Source organism: Helicoverpa armigera, chromosome 19 (genome assembly GCF_030705265.1).
Source record: "Helicoverpa armigera isolate CAAS_96S chromosome 19, ASM3070526v1, whole genome shotgun sequence".
Taxonomy (NCBI): Eukaryota; Metazoa; Arthropoda; class Insecta; order Lepidoptera; family Noctuidae; genus Helicoverpa; species Helicoverpa armigera.
Window position 1 is genome coordinate 4,446,091 of NC_087138.1, and position 16,896 is coordinate 4,462,986.

Consider the following 16,896-nt stretch of genomic DNA (forward strand, 5'->3'; position numbering starts at 1 on the left):
TTTTTTTTACATTTTTGAAAGTTTATAGCCGCTCCACCCACCGATGAAAGTGTGTGTATGTCAGGACATTTTTTTCTTCTTATCATCTAAGCTTCGCAATCTAATAGGTCTCATTGACGCTCGAGTCACTCCCGATTTAGCACTCTCGCCTCCCCTACTATTTACATTACAAACTTAACTTCGCAGTCTGAATTATACATGACTAAAATCCCTTTGAAGCTTAATTAAAATTAATTCACGGTATATAATTATAGGGATGTTATTTGAAACCTTAGAGAAAACATTTCCATTCAAAAAGGTCGGAGTCCTAATTATTCGGCCAGTGGAAAGCATTGAAATGTGAAAGCCAAGTTCGTGAATAAGTTTGATGGACGAGTAAAATTTTGGAGTTATTGAAAGCAACGTACCGAAACCTTATACAGATGGATGTTTACTTTATTGTTTATAATTAGGGTTCCAGGAAATTATTTGAAATAGCGGTCGTGTCCGAGAAGCTACAATTTTGTTTCAATAATACAAAACATTCAAACAACTGCCTTAGAAACAAGAGCTTTTTCACTATTACTTTGGTCTGAAACTTAAAACCAGACATGCATATTTATCCACATTACTGCGCATCGTGAATTTTAAAATTTAACATGTCTTCCTAACTTTACACCCATTTGTTAAATACGGTACTTTTATTAGAAGTGCAAATAAACTTCTAAATATCGGCGTAATAGCAGATGTCACCTTATTAAAACCAGCAGGTATAGTATATTAACTCTATGACGTAGAATATAAGCTAATTGTAAGATAAATATATCTTCTCCTGAAGGGGTCTTTAACGTAAATTTTTTGGCACGCCTTCTTTATAAAAACGTAAAAAGGTGTTAGTTGGAAAAACATTTATCAATATTGTGGGTTCCAACCTGTAAACCTTATGTAAAACTAAATAATATTTTATTCGGGACCATTTTAAAATGCGAGTGAAACTACAAAAACAAGTAAAAAAGTATATTATATACTAATATACTTTTTACAAAGAAGTATATCACTTTTCTGCCTATAGAGCGTCACTCCAAAATTCGCATTCTAATTATATCTGTAAATAACGATGCAGATGCGTAGTTGTTAAGCCAGATTGCATGTCATTCCGCACTTAAAAATGGATGCATTCCAGAAGACAACTCGTGCGCATTGATTTTTTTACACGCTTTTTATTAGCTTCACCTGTATGTTTGTATGTTTGTATGTTTGTTTGTAACCGACTTCTTTGGGCGCGATTTTGACCCACTTTAAACGGCCAGATTTCGTTCAAACTTTGTAGATTTATTGAGGACCGATGACAATACACTAATTTGATAAAATTATTCCATTTTAACCGACTTCCCAAAAAGGAGGAGGTTACACATACACATCGATTACTCCGAGGTTTATAGACCGATTTACGTGATTCTTTTTTTGTTCGACTTGGGATAGCTGCCAGTTGGTCCCATATTCATCAGGTCAGGATCTGATGATGGTAACCCTGAGAAATCGAGGGCAACCTTCAAAACTTGTAGGCATACATAGGGTAAAAACTTGACACTTAGGTGTACGCCTAAAAGCACTATTCAACTGTGAAGATTTGGAGCTGACCTGATGATGGAGACCAGAGAAGGTCGAGGGAACTCGACAACTGAATATGTAAACTACCTCGTGTTTGGGCTTAAATTATTTGTATTGACAAGACCTTTGCAACAGTGAAGGTTTGGAGCTGACCTGATGATGGAGACCAGAGAAAATGGAGGGAACTCGACAACTGAATATGTAAACTACCTCGTGTTTGGGCTTAAATTATTCGTATTGACAAGACCTATGTAACAGTGAAGGTTTGGAGCTGACCTGATGATGGAGACCAGAGAAAGTCAAGGGAACTCGACAACTGAATATGTCAAATACCTCGTTTGGACTTATATTCTTTGTATTGATGAGAACTTCCCACTTGTATGGATAGTGACAACTATTCGTATCACTGAAAAGCTTTAAATAAATAACCTTTTTACAAAAAAAATAAACCGAGTTCCCAAAACACTAAAAAGCAAAAAATAAACTAATTTTAGGTGCATCGGCCTAGAAGTCGGTGGCAAAATTAACTTAGTAACATCCATTAGACACCGACTTCTAGGCTTTTCAATTTGCAAAATATGATCTTTGTTAATTTATATAATTTTCATCTATAGTCGATAAGGTAAGAAAATTAATTAAAATTTTCTAGAATTTTTCTCTACAGTCGATAAGGCAGGACTCGATGTTAATCTTTGTTTCCAATAATTATCTTTAGCCGTTTTCTCTAATATTGACAAATTTTTGTATACTTAAGAGAATTTTAATTCTACAAAACAAATAATAGTTTGAAAACAAACTAAAAAGTAGAAAATAAATAATAGTTTAAAAAAACTAAAAAACACGCTTTTTATAGAAAAACGAACTAAAAAATAGGAAATAAATTTAAATGAATTTAAATTAAGAAAACAGTGTTAAAAATTTCAATGAATAGAAATTAATAATAGTGTGAATACAAAAAAAATATTTAAAAAAAGCGTGGGGTGCTTTTTAAGATATTATCGAAATGAAAATCACTGTACTCATATCTGTCAATAAAATATTTATAACTATTGACACCATGCACCCCACGCTTTATTTTAAATATTTTTGTTTGTATTCACACTATTATTAATTTATATTCATTGAAATTTTTAACACTGTTTTCTTAATTTAAATTCATTTAAATTTATTTCCTATTTTTTAGTTCGTTTTTCTATAAAAAGCGTGTTTTTTAGTTTTTTTAAACTATTATTTATTTTAAACGCTCGACGTTAGGCCGGCAATACACGGACCGCTTGAAGCAGTCAGGGGCAACAGCTTCAAGCTGCGACCACCCGAATCAGTCGCAACTGCTCGAGCGGTGCTCGTGTATGTGCGTCCATAGAACTCTGCAGTTCACTGTGCAGTCGCAGCTTGAAGCTGTCGTCCCTGACTGCTACAAGCGGTCCGTAAATTGCCGGCCTAACTGTTGTCAAGTAATTCAGCTTTGCTATGAGCGTGATTTGGGTCAGTATTTTGCTTTATCACAACTGTAAACAACGCGAGCGGTGTTTACGCGGATAACTGTTACTTATCTACGTTTTAATCTTTGCCAGTTAAGGAGTTTATCGTTTTGGCAGACCTTACGAGGGGAGGTCAATAAGTTCGCGGAATGGAGGGGTTGGCGGGGATAAATTTACCCGTCCAGGTAGGCACTAGATAAGCACCTCATTAAGAGTATATATACCAAGTTTGAACCTAATCGGGTCATTAACTTTTGAGTTATCGACCTGCAAACGACTAAATCGGGAAGAAGTCAGCCAGTATGGAGAAAATTGAACACCGTTTGCCGTTATTAAATTCCTTACCAAGCAAGGAAAATCCGCTCAGACGATTTTTCAAGAGCTGTTAGCAGATAAAGCGGACGCTGCTCCTGGTAAAACCATGGTTTACAAGTGGCATGGTCTTTTCAAACAAACAAGGGAGTCCATTGAAGACGACCGCCCCTCCGGACGGCCAATTGAGGCCAACACACCAGAAATCGTCGAAAAAGTAGAATAACTTGTATTGGGACTATTACGGGACAGTACTACGGTTCTTTGCTGGAAAGATTGAAAGAAGCCATTAAGGAAAAAAGAAGAGGAAAACTGTCAAAAGGTGTGCTCCTTTTGCACGACAATGCACCCGTCCACACGTGCCATGTTGCGACGGCTGCCATTCACCGATGCTGCTTTGAACAATTAAACCACCCACCATACAGTCTAGACTTGGCCCCCAGTGACTATTATTTATTTCCAAAAATGAAGAAAGAGCTGCGTGGAAAGAAATTTGACGACGATGAAGAAGTCAAGTTGGCGATTTCGGCCTATTTTGACGCCAAAGACAAATCATTTTTTTTCGATGCTATAAACAAGCTATTTGAGAGATTCGAAAAATGTATTAGGGTTAAAAGAGAATATATTGAAAAGGAAAAATAATTTGGTGTTTAATTTCAACCTCCTTCGCTCTCATTCCGCGAACTTATTGACCTCCCCTCGTATAGGCTGTTTAGAATTTGTAGGCGTGTTTTGGGTTTTTTTGATTATGATAATTAACAATGGCAATATATGATGCTAGCCGATAAATTGCCGATATCATTCATATGGTCCTAGATGACGTAAAATTTCAAATATACGGCAATACAAATACCACCTCAAAATTAATTAAATACCAGCTACGCAATTTTCTCAAATTATCTCTGACACTTAAAAACACGAGACACTTTTCCCTGATAATAAACCGCTTACACACTGAAACCCACGCTACGAACACATGTAGCCTTAGTCTTTGTGTAATTAATTACATTAATAACGATAATAATTAAAGCCATCTGCGTTATCAGGAAAAGAAAGCAAAACAATGTGCGTCAGATCTGATCTGCGAAATCGGTTCAATAGTCTCGGCCACTTGGCTAGCCTTCGCAAAATTACGTCAATGCAAATTATATGCATTTTTACATCACAAGTGCGCAATTGAAACCTTATCTATGCAAATTGTTAACTTGTGTCATTAGTATTTTCAGTCGATAGAAAGAAATAAGAATTGGGTTTTGTCAGACAGGCTATCACTCCTTGTAAAGCACTGGTACTCAGCTGCATACGGTTAGACTGGAAGCCGACCCCAACATAGTTGGGAAAAGGTTAGAGAGATGAGTATGAATTGGGCTCGTATTGGCCTGACGATCGTGAAGCGAGTTTCCTGCATATTAATTTATTATAATTACCTAATCATAAAAATCCTACATGGCCTACAGACATAATTAATTAGGAATTAGTTCAAAGTTCAAAAACTTTCCCATAAAAACATTTTTCTAGAAGAAAACTAGCATACAAATAGGAGTTAAAACCTGTTGTATAAAATAAAAACAAAACACGGTTAAAGGTGTGCAGCTATTAATATGCCATAACAATCTCTGAATAAATTGATCATGTTATTTTGACCAAAAATAGTAAATACCGGTTTAACTTTAGCAAAGAACATATTGTATGACAAGCTACCTGTTTTCCGCGGTTCACCCGCGTCTCGTGGAAACTGCTTCCTATATTTAACTGGATAAAATATAACCTATGTCATCCAGGGACAGCGTATTTATCACAGTGAAAGAATTTTTTCAAATCTGTTCAGCAGTTTACGATTTCAGTATAGAACTCTAGATGGTACTTACAGATTGCTAGAATAATCTGTGATCACCTTGGTTTTTTATAGTTTCCTATGAGAAGTGAATAAATTGCAATTATTATGACAATAACCTATTTCATGGAATGTGTAATACTGTGACTATTGGCGACGTGATACAAGTCATAAATTATTATGAATCACATATAGGTAGTCAGATTACAATTTATAAATGATATGATGAAATTGATTTGGTCTTATTCTCTCTTTCATTCTGTGTTCACGACACTACTGAAGCTACTCTTCACAGACCTAGTTTAAGAACACATTATTTTGGGATAACCACAATAAGATGCTAGAAGTTTAGAAGCCTTGTAAGCCTCACAAGCACTCACAACACATATGTCAGGAATAATGGAAAGGGCGATAGTTAATTAACGATGAGACTTATTTAAAAGGACATTGAAAATACTCGTAGGAAAACATTTCACGACTGAATTCAACAAGTGACGTACAAACAATAAGTACTTGAGTTTCAATACAAAGAGAACTTCACGATTTGACTTATCGCAAACGATAAGAGACATAACCTAATTCTGTCGTCAAATCTTTTGAAAAAGCGAAGACAAAGGTCACTCACCTCTGATGTCTCAGTGTACTCCTCTCCATGTTCGTCCTTATACGTGATGTTGATGTTGGCCACTGTGTACGTGTCACTGATGAACCGATCGTCCGTGGGCCCGTACCGCACAGACTCCAGCTCGCTGCCAGGGGTGTGACAACCCACCAGGGCCACCACCCACCCCAGCGCAGCCAAGTGAGACCACAATCCACGCATTTTCACCAAACTATAACAATGTTCCACCACACGCAGCTATGCTTACTCGACCCGTATAACACACTCGCCTAACGGTCGATATGTTTTTAAACATTGGCGAGCGAAACGATATCAGTCGTACACCAGCACTTGAACACGTCTCGGTAGATCCACGACCGTCTACGGTGTGACGTTAAATGAAAACTCGACAAGACTTTATCAGCGCCGCTATCGGTTAACGAAAACAGACGCAATGGATTTAGTTAAGAACACGATAACGTTATCATTCGCGACTTTTAGCACAACACTAGCTTCCTTTGGGAACTCTTTGGTGACACTAAAGTTCTGTTGTTCTGTGGCGTTCCACTTTCAAACGTCGACGTTCTTCTTTTAGTTGGCAAAGGTCAGGATAGTTTCGGCCAGTAATGCCGCATTATCTTTCGTTAGCTGTTGTTGTGGAAGTCGACTGCTGCCCCATAACCGGCGAGGAACTTCACAGCATCAGGCAGCTGGAACAATGGAAACATGACGTCAGGATCATAGTAAAATAGTAATTCGGTTTATGGTCACGTAGGCAGCAGAGGCGGTGATTTCAATTACTTTGCTTTTATAGGCTACGTACACATGATAAGACGATGCTTATGTTTAAATTATTGTGTAACTGTGTACAATTAAATTTTACAGTTTGCCAAGAGAACCCGGTGAGGCGTACGGAGAATGTACTTAGATCTAGACTTTTCTTTATTACGAAACGTCGCTTTGGTAATGATAATCATTGTTTTGTGGCATGTTTTGTTTATCCTTATCAAAGGCATTGATAATAATATTGTTTGATGTTTGAACACGATCATTCAGACAGGAATTATCTTTTATCATATTTTTAAGGATAACAATTGTCTCGAAGTTGCTGCGAGTTTTAACACATGTCATAATTTAATTTCGAATTTATGATTCGTGCTACGATAAAAAGGACGATTGAATTAATGAATACATGCTATATACAAACAAAAATATAAAGAATTAAGACTAAACAATGATAAATAATACAGGTCATATACGTAAGTACCCACTTAACTTCCACGTTGATAAACTATCTTCCTTGTTTAAGTCAACAAGAATATCAATTGTTGATTAACGCCCAAAGAAACGAACCATATTATAAATAGCGTTCTTTATTATTATCAAAACAAACGGTGACTGGACTTACATATACATATAACGAGCGTGGATAAACGAACACTCTCATTGTTATTTCTTAAATGCACATAATAATGAACCTAAGAACATTTCTTTTACATTTAAAAACTTAAATATTGAAGAATTGTAGCTGCCCTTATAATGCCATAAATAACAACCATTTTTTTTTATCTGGTTCTCTTTTCAAAATAATAACAAACAATACGTTGGCTTTTCACGTTCCTTATTCAAAAAAAAGATTTTTCATGACATTCTAAAACTTTTTTGTTCTCGACCTTCTCAATGACAATTTTCAACAAAAACCGTTGAAGATAAGTGGGTCAAAAGGACATTTTATTTATACGTAAAACCTGTAGAACAACTTCTAAAATAAAATCCCGTATTGAGAGATAGTATGGCTGATAATATCGTAGACCGATACTCAATAGGTATGTAAAGATATTTATTTAATTTATGAGGTCATTGACATCGTGACCACAACGTTAAAAGTATTGACAAATGAATCATGGGAGATAGTATTGTTTTTCATTGTTATTGTAATAAAAGAAGGGATGTATGCTTACACGCAACACTGTTTTATAAATAAATAACAAAATATCCTGGCGGATGAAGGTAAATATCACTGACCGGACCTGGCTAGCCTTGATCTCAGAAATTGTAATCTTTTTCATACATACGAGTATCTTCACGGTTATAAGCAAGATATTTTTGTTTTTATTTTGGCTTGAGACTGTAGTACTATCTATGGTTCTTTCAAAGGAGATTGGTTTAAATAAAAGTAGTGATATGAAAAATATTCCTTACCATTTCCAGAAATTAATGATTTTACTTAGTCCTACAAATAAGGGTCTAGTAGGCTTTGTGGAACAATATTGAGGTCAATAACATTGTTAACAAGGAATAGTGGAGCTCTTGAACTTCAGAGCAAGTTCAATGCTACTTCCATAGTAAAGTGAGTCCACAAGGGTGGTATTACACTCATCAGAAATCTTGGTCCAATTTATACATATGGCTCGATAAAAACATTTTCATTGGATTGTCTACGTATTAATTGCGGTCAATTTAATTATTTAATATTTAAAGGGATCTCGGTATTTCTACACAGCTGATACAGATGGACAGCTCATCAGCCTACCTCAATCTGTCAAAATTCTTCAATAGATTTTCAACTTTATCACAATAGTGGAAGGTCAATGTTCGATTGTCAAAATTTGACAGAATCGGGGCTGGCGTCTGTACATTTGATAAAATCAAGTCGTCTTAGTGTAGTAAGTGTAACACTACCCTAAGGGAACTTAGGATTTATAGCCCAAGGCAGGGCATAGGTAATTACAAAAAGCCTGCCATTGGCCAAATGCCAGGACATTGCACGGTGAGAAGGTGGGGCAGGTCATTCCACCTCGGCTTTTATGAACTTAGGAATCATTTGAGAGCTTAATTTGATTGGCTGCGTAATTTTTGAGGGCACTTAATTGATTTATTCGTAGTAAAGCTATTAGTTTTAAGTGGTATAAATTATAGTGTTTTTGGTAGTTGATTTGATTAAGTTGTAAGAGTTATGGGAATACTGTGTTAGCTTCTAGAAGATTTAAGCTTGAAGCATTACTTACCCAACATGTTGCTTGGGTTCAAAGTTTTGTAGACTTACTCTGAATGATCGTTAGGTCAAAGTTCTAGTATCGAATACCTATGTAAGTCAATATAATTAAGTTTATAACTGATTTAAAATTTAATCAGAAAATATTTAACAACAAAGTCGAAACGCGTTATTATTTTGTATAAGTTCAACTACCCGTTATAATTTTAATGAAAAACTTTTGTCAACTTATACAAAATTCAGCAGCTGTTTAGCAATTATTTGAACAGACCGCTAAACAAATATTTTTTACTTGTATTATAATTTGTTTGCGTTTTCCACGCACATTTCATTTCGGTCTAAAGATCAAGTGTGTTGTGATTACGTCAGAAACAGAATAAATGGCGCAGAGGTATTAATTTAAACAATTTTCTCTACAAAGATATAATCATCGGCAAGGATATTGAGCCCTGACCTTCACCTGCGCGGAAGTGATTTATTGGTTTATTGCCTTAAGTGTACAGTGCGCAAAGCGATCCCCACTCTTCCGCCGAGAGCTCATTATCCGTGCCGATAACTATACGGTTAAAACCTATAGTATTATATGTAGATATTTTGTGTAGGTCAAGTTGTTTTCTGTCCCCACATAGTCTTCATCATTGGTTAAATGTTTGTCAAATGGTTGTATAGATAGTTCAACTCAGATTTGCGCGCGGCCCTATGTGTGCGTCGGCTTGTAAATATACAACTTTCATTCGTGTGACAGTGACGTCGTCCGAGCATGACGTGTTCTTATCACTTTTTCTTATGGGTACAGTCGTTTACGAAAATACTAGTTATTCGCGGAGAAATTATTAAGGAGTCAGATAAAGCGTTTCAAAAAATAAAACGACATTCAAAGCTTTTTATTATTAAATATAGTTTTTCATTATTTTTTCATACGTCTTTTCAAATTGACATTGACAGTATCTAAGAATTGAATACTCCTTAAGTACATATTTTTAGCTCGGGTTACGTGGACAATAAATAAAAGTGTGGACTAAGAATGTAAAAAGAGGTATAATCTAGTATAATAATGTAAACAAAATGTGTGGGGAATTTTAAAAAGTTATATTGCTTCGCATAATGTCGACCAAAATAACAAAATAATGAAACTCATAAATGAACGTTTAAGTCAAATTGATGAAGGGATGTGGCGTAATACTTGTCGACATGTAGAAAAGAAAAAAGAAGAATACTATAGACATTTTGACATTGGAGTCAGAATTTATAGGTAATTCTCCTTGGAGAGTAGCGAATCCGAAAATTCATCATTTGATTTTTCAAATAGCGATTCATAATCATTATAAATAAATAAACATTAAATTACTTAATAACTGTTTTTCTTTAAACCCCCGTATACAACCCCTAAATAACTGTATTGTACCCGACTGTACCTCTTGTCACGCACACAAAGTTACTGTATATGTACAAGGGTTACCCACACATAAGGCCGCGCGCACAACTGAGTTGAACTTACTATACTTGGGAACTTTTAGCTGATATATCTCAAGAAGATATTAGGTATACTTTTAATGGTAATTTTGTTGTTGTCTAGCCTAAAAGATAGCAAAAGTAACATAGTATTATATCGTCATCGTCCGAGTACAGTGTCCCCAATTGAGCACACCAAGCAGGTGCTAATTTAGTAACATTTTTTGTTGCATTTTGTTATATTTGGGAAAGTTTAACCCCTTTATCTCCTTGTAAGAAAGTCATTAAATGATAAAATTGCACAATAATCAATTTATTTTTTAACAACACTGAAACAGTGCGAACACAAAATATTAAATTTTATGAGAGTATTCACATTACTGATAACCTCGATAACTCGATAAGAATAAATTTTAGTTTCACTGTGAATTGCATTTGAACGATAACTTATATTGACGTTATGCTTGACTTATATTGAAAACATGTATTTTCGCCATCCATCACTCAAAAGACGAGACTTATTCAATTTAAAAAGAAAAAAATTGCTGTACAAAAATCCTTCAGAATCAATACAATAAAGGAAAAAGCACCCTACTCCCAAATTCTAAGTAGTATACATACATATACATTAACCTAAAAAAAGAAACATAAAACATTATCGCTCGCTTTCCGCTTCTATAAAAAAAAAACTTTGTAGCAAATCGCTCGTGAAAATGCTATAAATTTTCTATTCTGAAGTAAAAAGTAAAAAGGCTAAAGGAAGAGTTAGTTAGGTTGAAGCTAAAACCAGGCAGATATGTATTTTGTTATCAATATATCTAGCACAAGATAACGCTCTGACGAGTAGCTTAGAAGCCTATTTTTTAGTATTCCCGCAGGGAAAAACGGGCCCTTTTACTAAATAACTACTTTTAATTCACATTATGTTTGAAAACGTATTTTTTGGCAGTTTTCGTGTGCTAGCCCGACTCGCACTTGGCTGGTTTTTTAATTCCCAGAAACGGGTAAAAGGAATCGCGGAACACACTTTATGTCAGAATACATTCATTGAGCGAAGTGATTCACGGAAATTGTGGGATGCAGGAGCTTTGAAAGTGAAGACATTTTTATAGTAGCCTGTTATATAGGTCTTAAAATAAAGTACTTTGGTACATTTTACGTATTTTTAGGAGGACAACATCCGTCTTAGAAATAAAAAACAACATGAAGCAGATATGTTGAAAATCTACTTTCTTTATTACAGTTCTTAAGACTCAGGTCATATTTATCTATAAGTAAATAAATGAAGTTATTTTATCTACTATCCAGTTCTTCCCCATTTAAATGATTACTTATCCAGAACAAATACATAAGAAACCTATTTAATCCCCAAAAATGAACTTCTGGTTATTAAAGTAATAAATTCAATGTCAAAGTAAAACCTTCCTGGTGATTACGTAATACGTAAGTTGTTACAAAAGAGAAATAATCTCTTTTTTCTCTTATTTGCAAAGAATTTATTTAATGATGTTATGTAAATTATTTCAGAGGCTTAGAGACGGAAAGAACTTTATCTTTTTCCTTTATTTGTACAAAAGATAAAAGAAATAAGATTGTTTTATTAGTCATTAACTACCGTGTAATTGTTTTGGCGTTTTTTGGTTTCGGACAGAGGTTCCCAAACTGCGGGCCGCGAAACATTTTTTTTTATATGAAGTACTACTTAAGCCTATTTCTTTTAAATAACGTACAATAAGTAGCTAGAATAGAAATATGGTACATATTTGTATAAAAAGGAAATAGTAAAAGCATACTAGAAAAACAATAACACTGGTCAACAGTGTTTTATCACAAAGGCAAAGAAAACGTGATTTCTTGTAAACATTTTTCACACTCAATAGAAATCCAATACACAAAATTTCTTTAGGAGGCCGGGATTTTGAAATATAGGTATATTAATGTAAATGTTAGTGTAATTAATAACTTCCCTGTCCCGTGAATCATATCTGATACACTCCGATGGTGTAATGTGTCTGCTTCGTGGACATAAGGGTTAAATGTTGCGAGACTAAGATTGGAAGAATTGGGAACCTCTGATTACAGCTAATCGATCTCGCTATTAGCTGTAAATCGTCTTTTTGGCTCATTGCTTCTCAGTAATAGTTTTCTTTTTAATTAAGGACGTTGAAATAACAGTTAGTTGCAGTCAATGACTCTCTATTAGTCGTAGTTACTACTACTACTTATTTCGTTGTATGTATGTAAGCAATTGACCATAATTTAACATTCTAGTGTCGCAACCACTGACTGTATTATGGGTATGTCACTTAAGTTCTGTAAGTTATTTTTATCAAATTTTCAACTTTGACAAACAATGGTTCTAAACCTTGCTTATGTTAAGAGTTACATACTAAAGTTGTTTGTTGTCATTTCAGCTTCTAGTTTCAGCTAAAATGCTATGTAAATATTTGTAATACCCTATGTACTTGGTAGAACTTTATATACTTATCAGGCAATCGATTATTCCATTTAATTAATTTAAAAGTCAAAGTTTGTGCTTCAGCTGATAATAATTTCAGAGTTTTGTGTACTTTATCCTCCCTCATAAGGGAGAAGAAAAACATTAATTAAATTTAAGTATGTATAACAAACAATATTTTAAGGGTGACATAAATGATTATTAATTTATTTTCTAATTAAGAAGCTTGTGTAGCTACATATGTTACCGATTACACAAAAGTATTTATGCAGATATAGTACCAAAATTTATCAGTGTTAACCTCGAAGATATAATGCTTTTTTATCTTTTATTTTCAGTTTTTTTTTGTAACGACGTCAAAAATCATCAAATGAGGGTCCCGCTGTGGGTTAGCAGTGGTGAGTGTCGGACTCTAAACTGACTAAAAACCGTCGCGTCGTGTTCCGTCGTAGGTCTTTTATGTACCAGGGCCGCGGTAACTCTTTCGAACAATCCCGCAGCCCATGCTTTTTTATCTAATCTTGTTAAAAACAAAAGTGTATCGGAAACTGTGTCACGCATGTTTGTATATTATCTCATTATTAGGTGAACGACTCCACGTCAATGCGAATGACCTTTCAGCAGTTTTACTGCACACAGTTATATCGGAAGAATAACTTTGTGCAAATTGTGATAGAACATTCTGGATTTAGTTAATATTTTCAGGTAATTTTAGAGTCCTTAACAAAGGTTGTTTGCGTAAATTACAGTCTTTAGTACCTTTAAAGTTTCTTGTGTAATCAAATGTCAGTAAATAGATAAAACTTTGAGCAAGACCGATTAAGGTTCCCGTGTCTGAAATCCAAAAATAGCACTAATAATTTCAACATCCAAAAATACGTATCTAAATTTCGCTCATTAAGATCTTTCATATACAATGAAATATCAAAGTCCAGTTAAAAACATAGGTAAGTACCAAACTTATCGAGTCTACAAGACTTACATAATGCAAGTTCTTAGTTCACCTTCTAACATATTCTTGTTAAATGGATTCCGTACTCCTGTACTAGGAGGTTGTTATCAAAACGCTCCTATGTTATTATAATATAAGTACTTACTACGATATTTATCCAACTGCAAGTTATAATTGTCATAGTGGCTTAGCAGACTGAACAGAAAGTTGAAAGAACTATGATTCACATAAGTAATTCTAATAAAACATAATAAAGGCCAATAACAAAACGCAAATACCAAAAACTAAACGGTTCTCCGAAAATCGCTTTCACAATGTTCTCTTTTCAAATTAAACAAAAACGCAAAAGGAAAACAAAAGATATTAAAAAAAGTTTGCGTTTAAACGAATACAAATGAAAAGCTTAAGACTTTTTATATATTTCTGTTAATGAAAAGAAATGAGGCCGTATAAAAATCTCAGAAACCCATCGTGTAGTTTATTACCCCCAAAAGAAGAAAACGTCTCTTAGTCCTTAAATTTGACTGTATTATTTAAAACATATTGGTTCGACCAATCCAATTAAGAGAATTAATTAAAGAGCTTTTGAAAAAATAATAGAAATGTCTACAGTTCATCAAGCATGAATCTTATTGGTCTGCTATCTGTCTGACCTAGAATGATTTCCCAGGGTTACTCCAGGGTGACCCAATGTCTCCCCATGGGAACAAACCAAATGGTATACACGGAAGTTTGGCAAGGTTGTACGATGACCGTGACAGAATGTCCTCCAAGAAGGTATCTCAAGGGTATTGGTGCTCTTTAGAATCGATAACTTACTTAACTCTCTGCTAAGGAATTTTCGGTAGGCTAGGTACTTATCATGCGGGCATATAAAGTGGGTTCTTCTTCTAAAAACATCCAGTTGTTAACACTGTTTCAAAAAAATCTAATTCAATTTGTGTTAATGGTAGTTCCATACAATAGCATTTTGCTAATTTTGTGTAAAAATATTGTTTGCTTCATAAACTTCATGAGAGCCTAATGAATAATACAAAAAAAAGTATTAGTAACAAAATTATACGCAAACAAAGTTACAATACACCCTTGCTTCGTTGTCCGAAAAGGGGTGAAAGGGGGTGAGGCGGAACACGGAAGCTCATAATGGTATATGACAAGGTTGTGACCGTGACTTACTGTAGCCTCGTCGGTTGAAGTCCAGGGGTAATGGTATCATAAAGGGGAGAATTATACTGCTTATTATCTTACGAACTGATGGCAAAATGTACAGGCATTGATAAACAATAATTGGGAAGATATTGAAGCAAGAATCATCATCATCCTGCCTGTTACATGAATCTATCTTGCGTGATATGAGGTAGGTGCCAATATGTTCATTCTCTTACATATCTCTATCAACCGTCATCTCATTATACACTCAATTTCTACCCATATCATAGTCTGACCTATATTTGTTGCCAGAATATGCCGAAGTGAAATGACAGCCAAATCGATAAAAGCTCGAAGAACTCTGAGATGTATACTTAACCTAATTTCATATTAAGATGCAGACATTTGGAAAGTAGGTAATTATCACATTTGCACCCAAAAAAACTATCACAACAACTCACCAAAATTCCTCAAAATATCCCATAATCAAACAGCATTTAAGCATTATATAATAACAACAAATGTTACCCCGGTCGATAGCAAGGGGTCGGTCGCCATCGCGTGACTGCGCTCGATCATGAACTTCGTTCGAAGGCTGCCCTGAACCTGGTCGGTAATGGGCCCGCTGACATTGGGCCTCCCTGCGACCATGGGCCATGGGTATTATGGACTTTTACGCCCCAGCTGTTGTAGTGTGGGGTGTTTTTTTAGTGCACGGTAAATGCATGCGATTGGTATGGTTATTAAACATGTTTTAATAGTGTAGGGGTCTTTTAGTTTTAAGATATAGGACGGTGTAATAGATGTTATATTTATTGGCCCAGTAAATTTAATTCTAGAATTTATTTCATGAAACGAAATAAAAAAATAAGAGGTAAGAAATCTGAATACGTAATTGTAATTACATTCTGGGAAGATAATTATAATTTACCTGAAATATTAATGTTACAGAATATTATCTAAAATGTTGTACAGTAAAAATTCTGAATTCCAAGATGAAAGCCGAATCTTTGTGTGGTCTCATTAAAATTACGATGAAATTGATACTTAAACTTAATTAACCAAATAATTTGGGTACTTGGAAAAATATGCAATAAACATACGAACATTATTTCATCTGACGTTTTCAGACACTTTATTTTATTTATGTATAAACTTGTTTTATTTGTCTTTGTCATTAGTGGCCAAGGTCATAAGTTAAAGGTGCTAATTAGAAATAGCTGACGAGACAGAAGTTAAAGTTCACCTTTTTGTATTTTGTTATTAGAGTGAGTGATGTTGATGATAATCACTCTTGTTTTAAAACAATTTTAATGTATAAAAATATGTTAGGATGACTAGTTCTAGTTACACGGTGCAACACACCCGAAATAGTTCCTCAATAGGCCAGAAAAATCGCACAGACAATGGAGAAAATACTGAAGAATTTTCTTCAAAACCATTAAGCTTCTGAAGGTTGCTACCGGTCTTCGAATTTCCCCATTAATTCGTACCATCAGTTCACTTCCTTGTGGCAGGTTTTTGCTTCACCAGCCAATCACATCGAGAAATGGAGCGAACTCATAATTGACCACTTTTTTCTAAACGACGCTTCAATGAGTTCCGTATTGAAAAGAGAATTATTATGACTCTGTTGCCATGGTGATGTCAATTGTTTAACTTCATTATTTTTAATGGCCGATACCTTGTAGTTATTGTCAAGGGCGCAGCTTCTATTAAAAAGGTACTAAAGTTTATTAATTGATTCCATTTTTTAAGGGCTCGACTTTGAAGGTGACATTTTAGCGTCGTAATTTCAATATTTGAGTAATTTACTTTCTAAAATGAATTAGTATTTTCTTATCCTAAGATGCAGGTGTAAATGCAGACGACGAATTTACGCCAATTTTCGACCTAGACCCACTAAACACTTCCCAAAATTAGTTTTCAGTAACCTCGAGACATCTGGTTCTAGAGGTATATTTAATTAGTTTTCTTACTTCTGAGTGTTTTGGGGAGGTCGGATAATGTATTTTATTTTTAAAACAACCCACGAGCGCGTGACATTACAATAATAACAAAACATATTTACG

General features: G+C 34.7%; 1 protein-coding gene across 5 annotated transcripts in view; it reads right to left on the minus strand.

The window, feature by feature from the left end:
• Nucleotides 1-16,896, minus strand: part of LOC110372955 (E3 ubiquitin-protein ligase goliath) — a 470,889-nt gene that overhangs the window by 50,586 nt on the left and 403,407 nt on the right. For all 5 annotated transcript variants that reach the window (XM_021330002.3, XM_021330001.3, XM_021330000.3 and 2 more), the window contains exon 3: nucleotides 5,843-6,528. In XM_021330002.3, coding sequence (XP_021185677.1) covers nucleotides 5,843-6,040 — 198 coding nt within the window. In that variant the 5' untranslated portion in view covers nucleotides 6,041-6,528. The remainder of the gene's footprint in view (nucleotides 1-5,842; nucleotides 6,529-16,896) is intronic.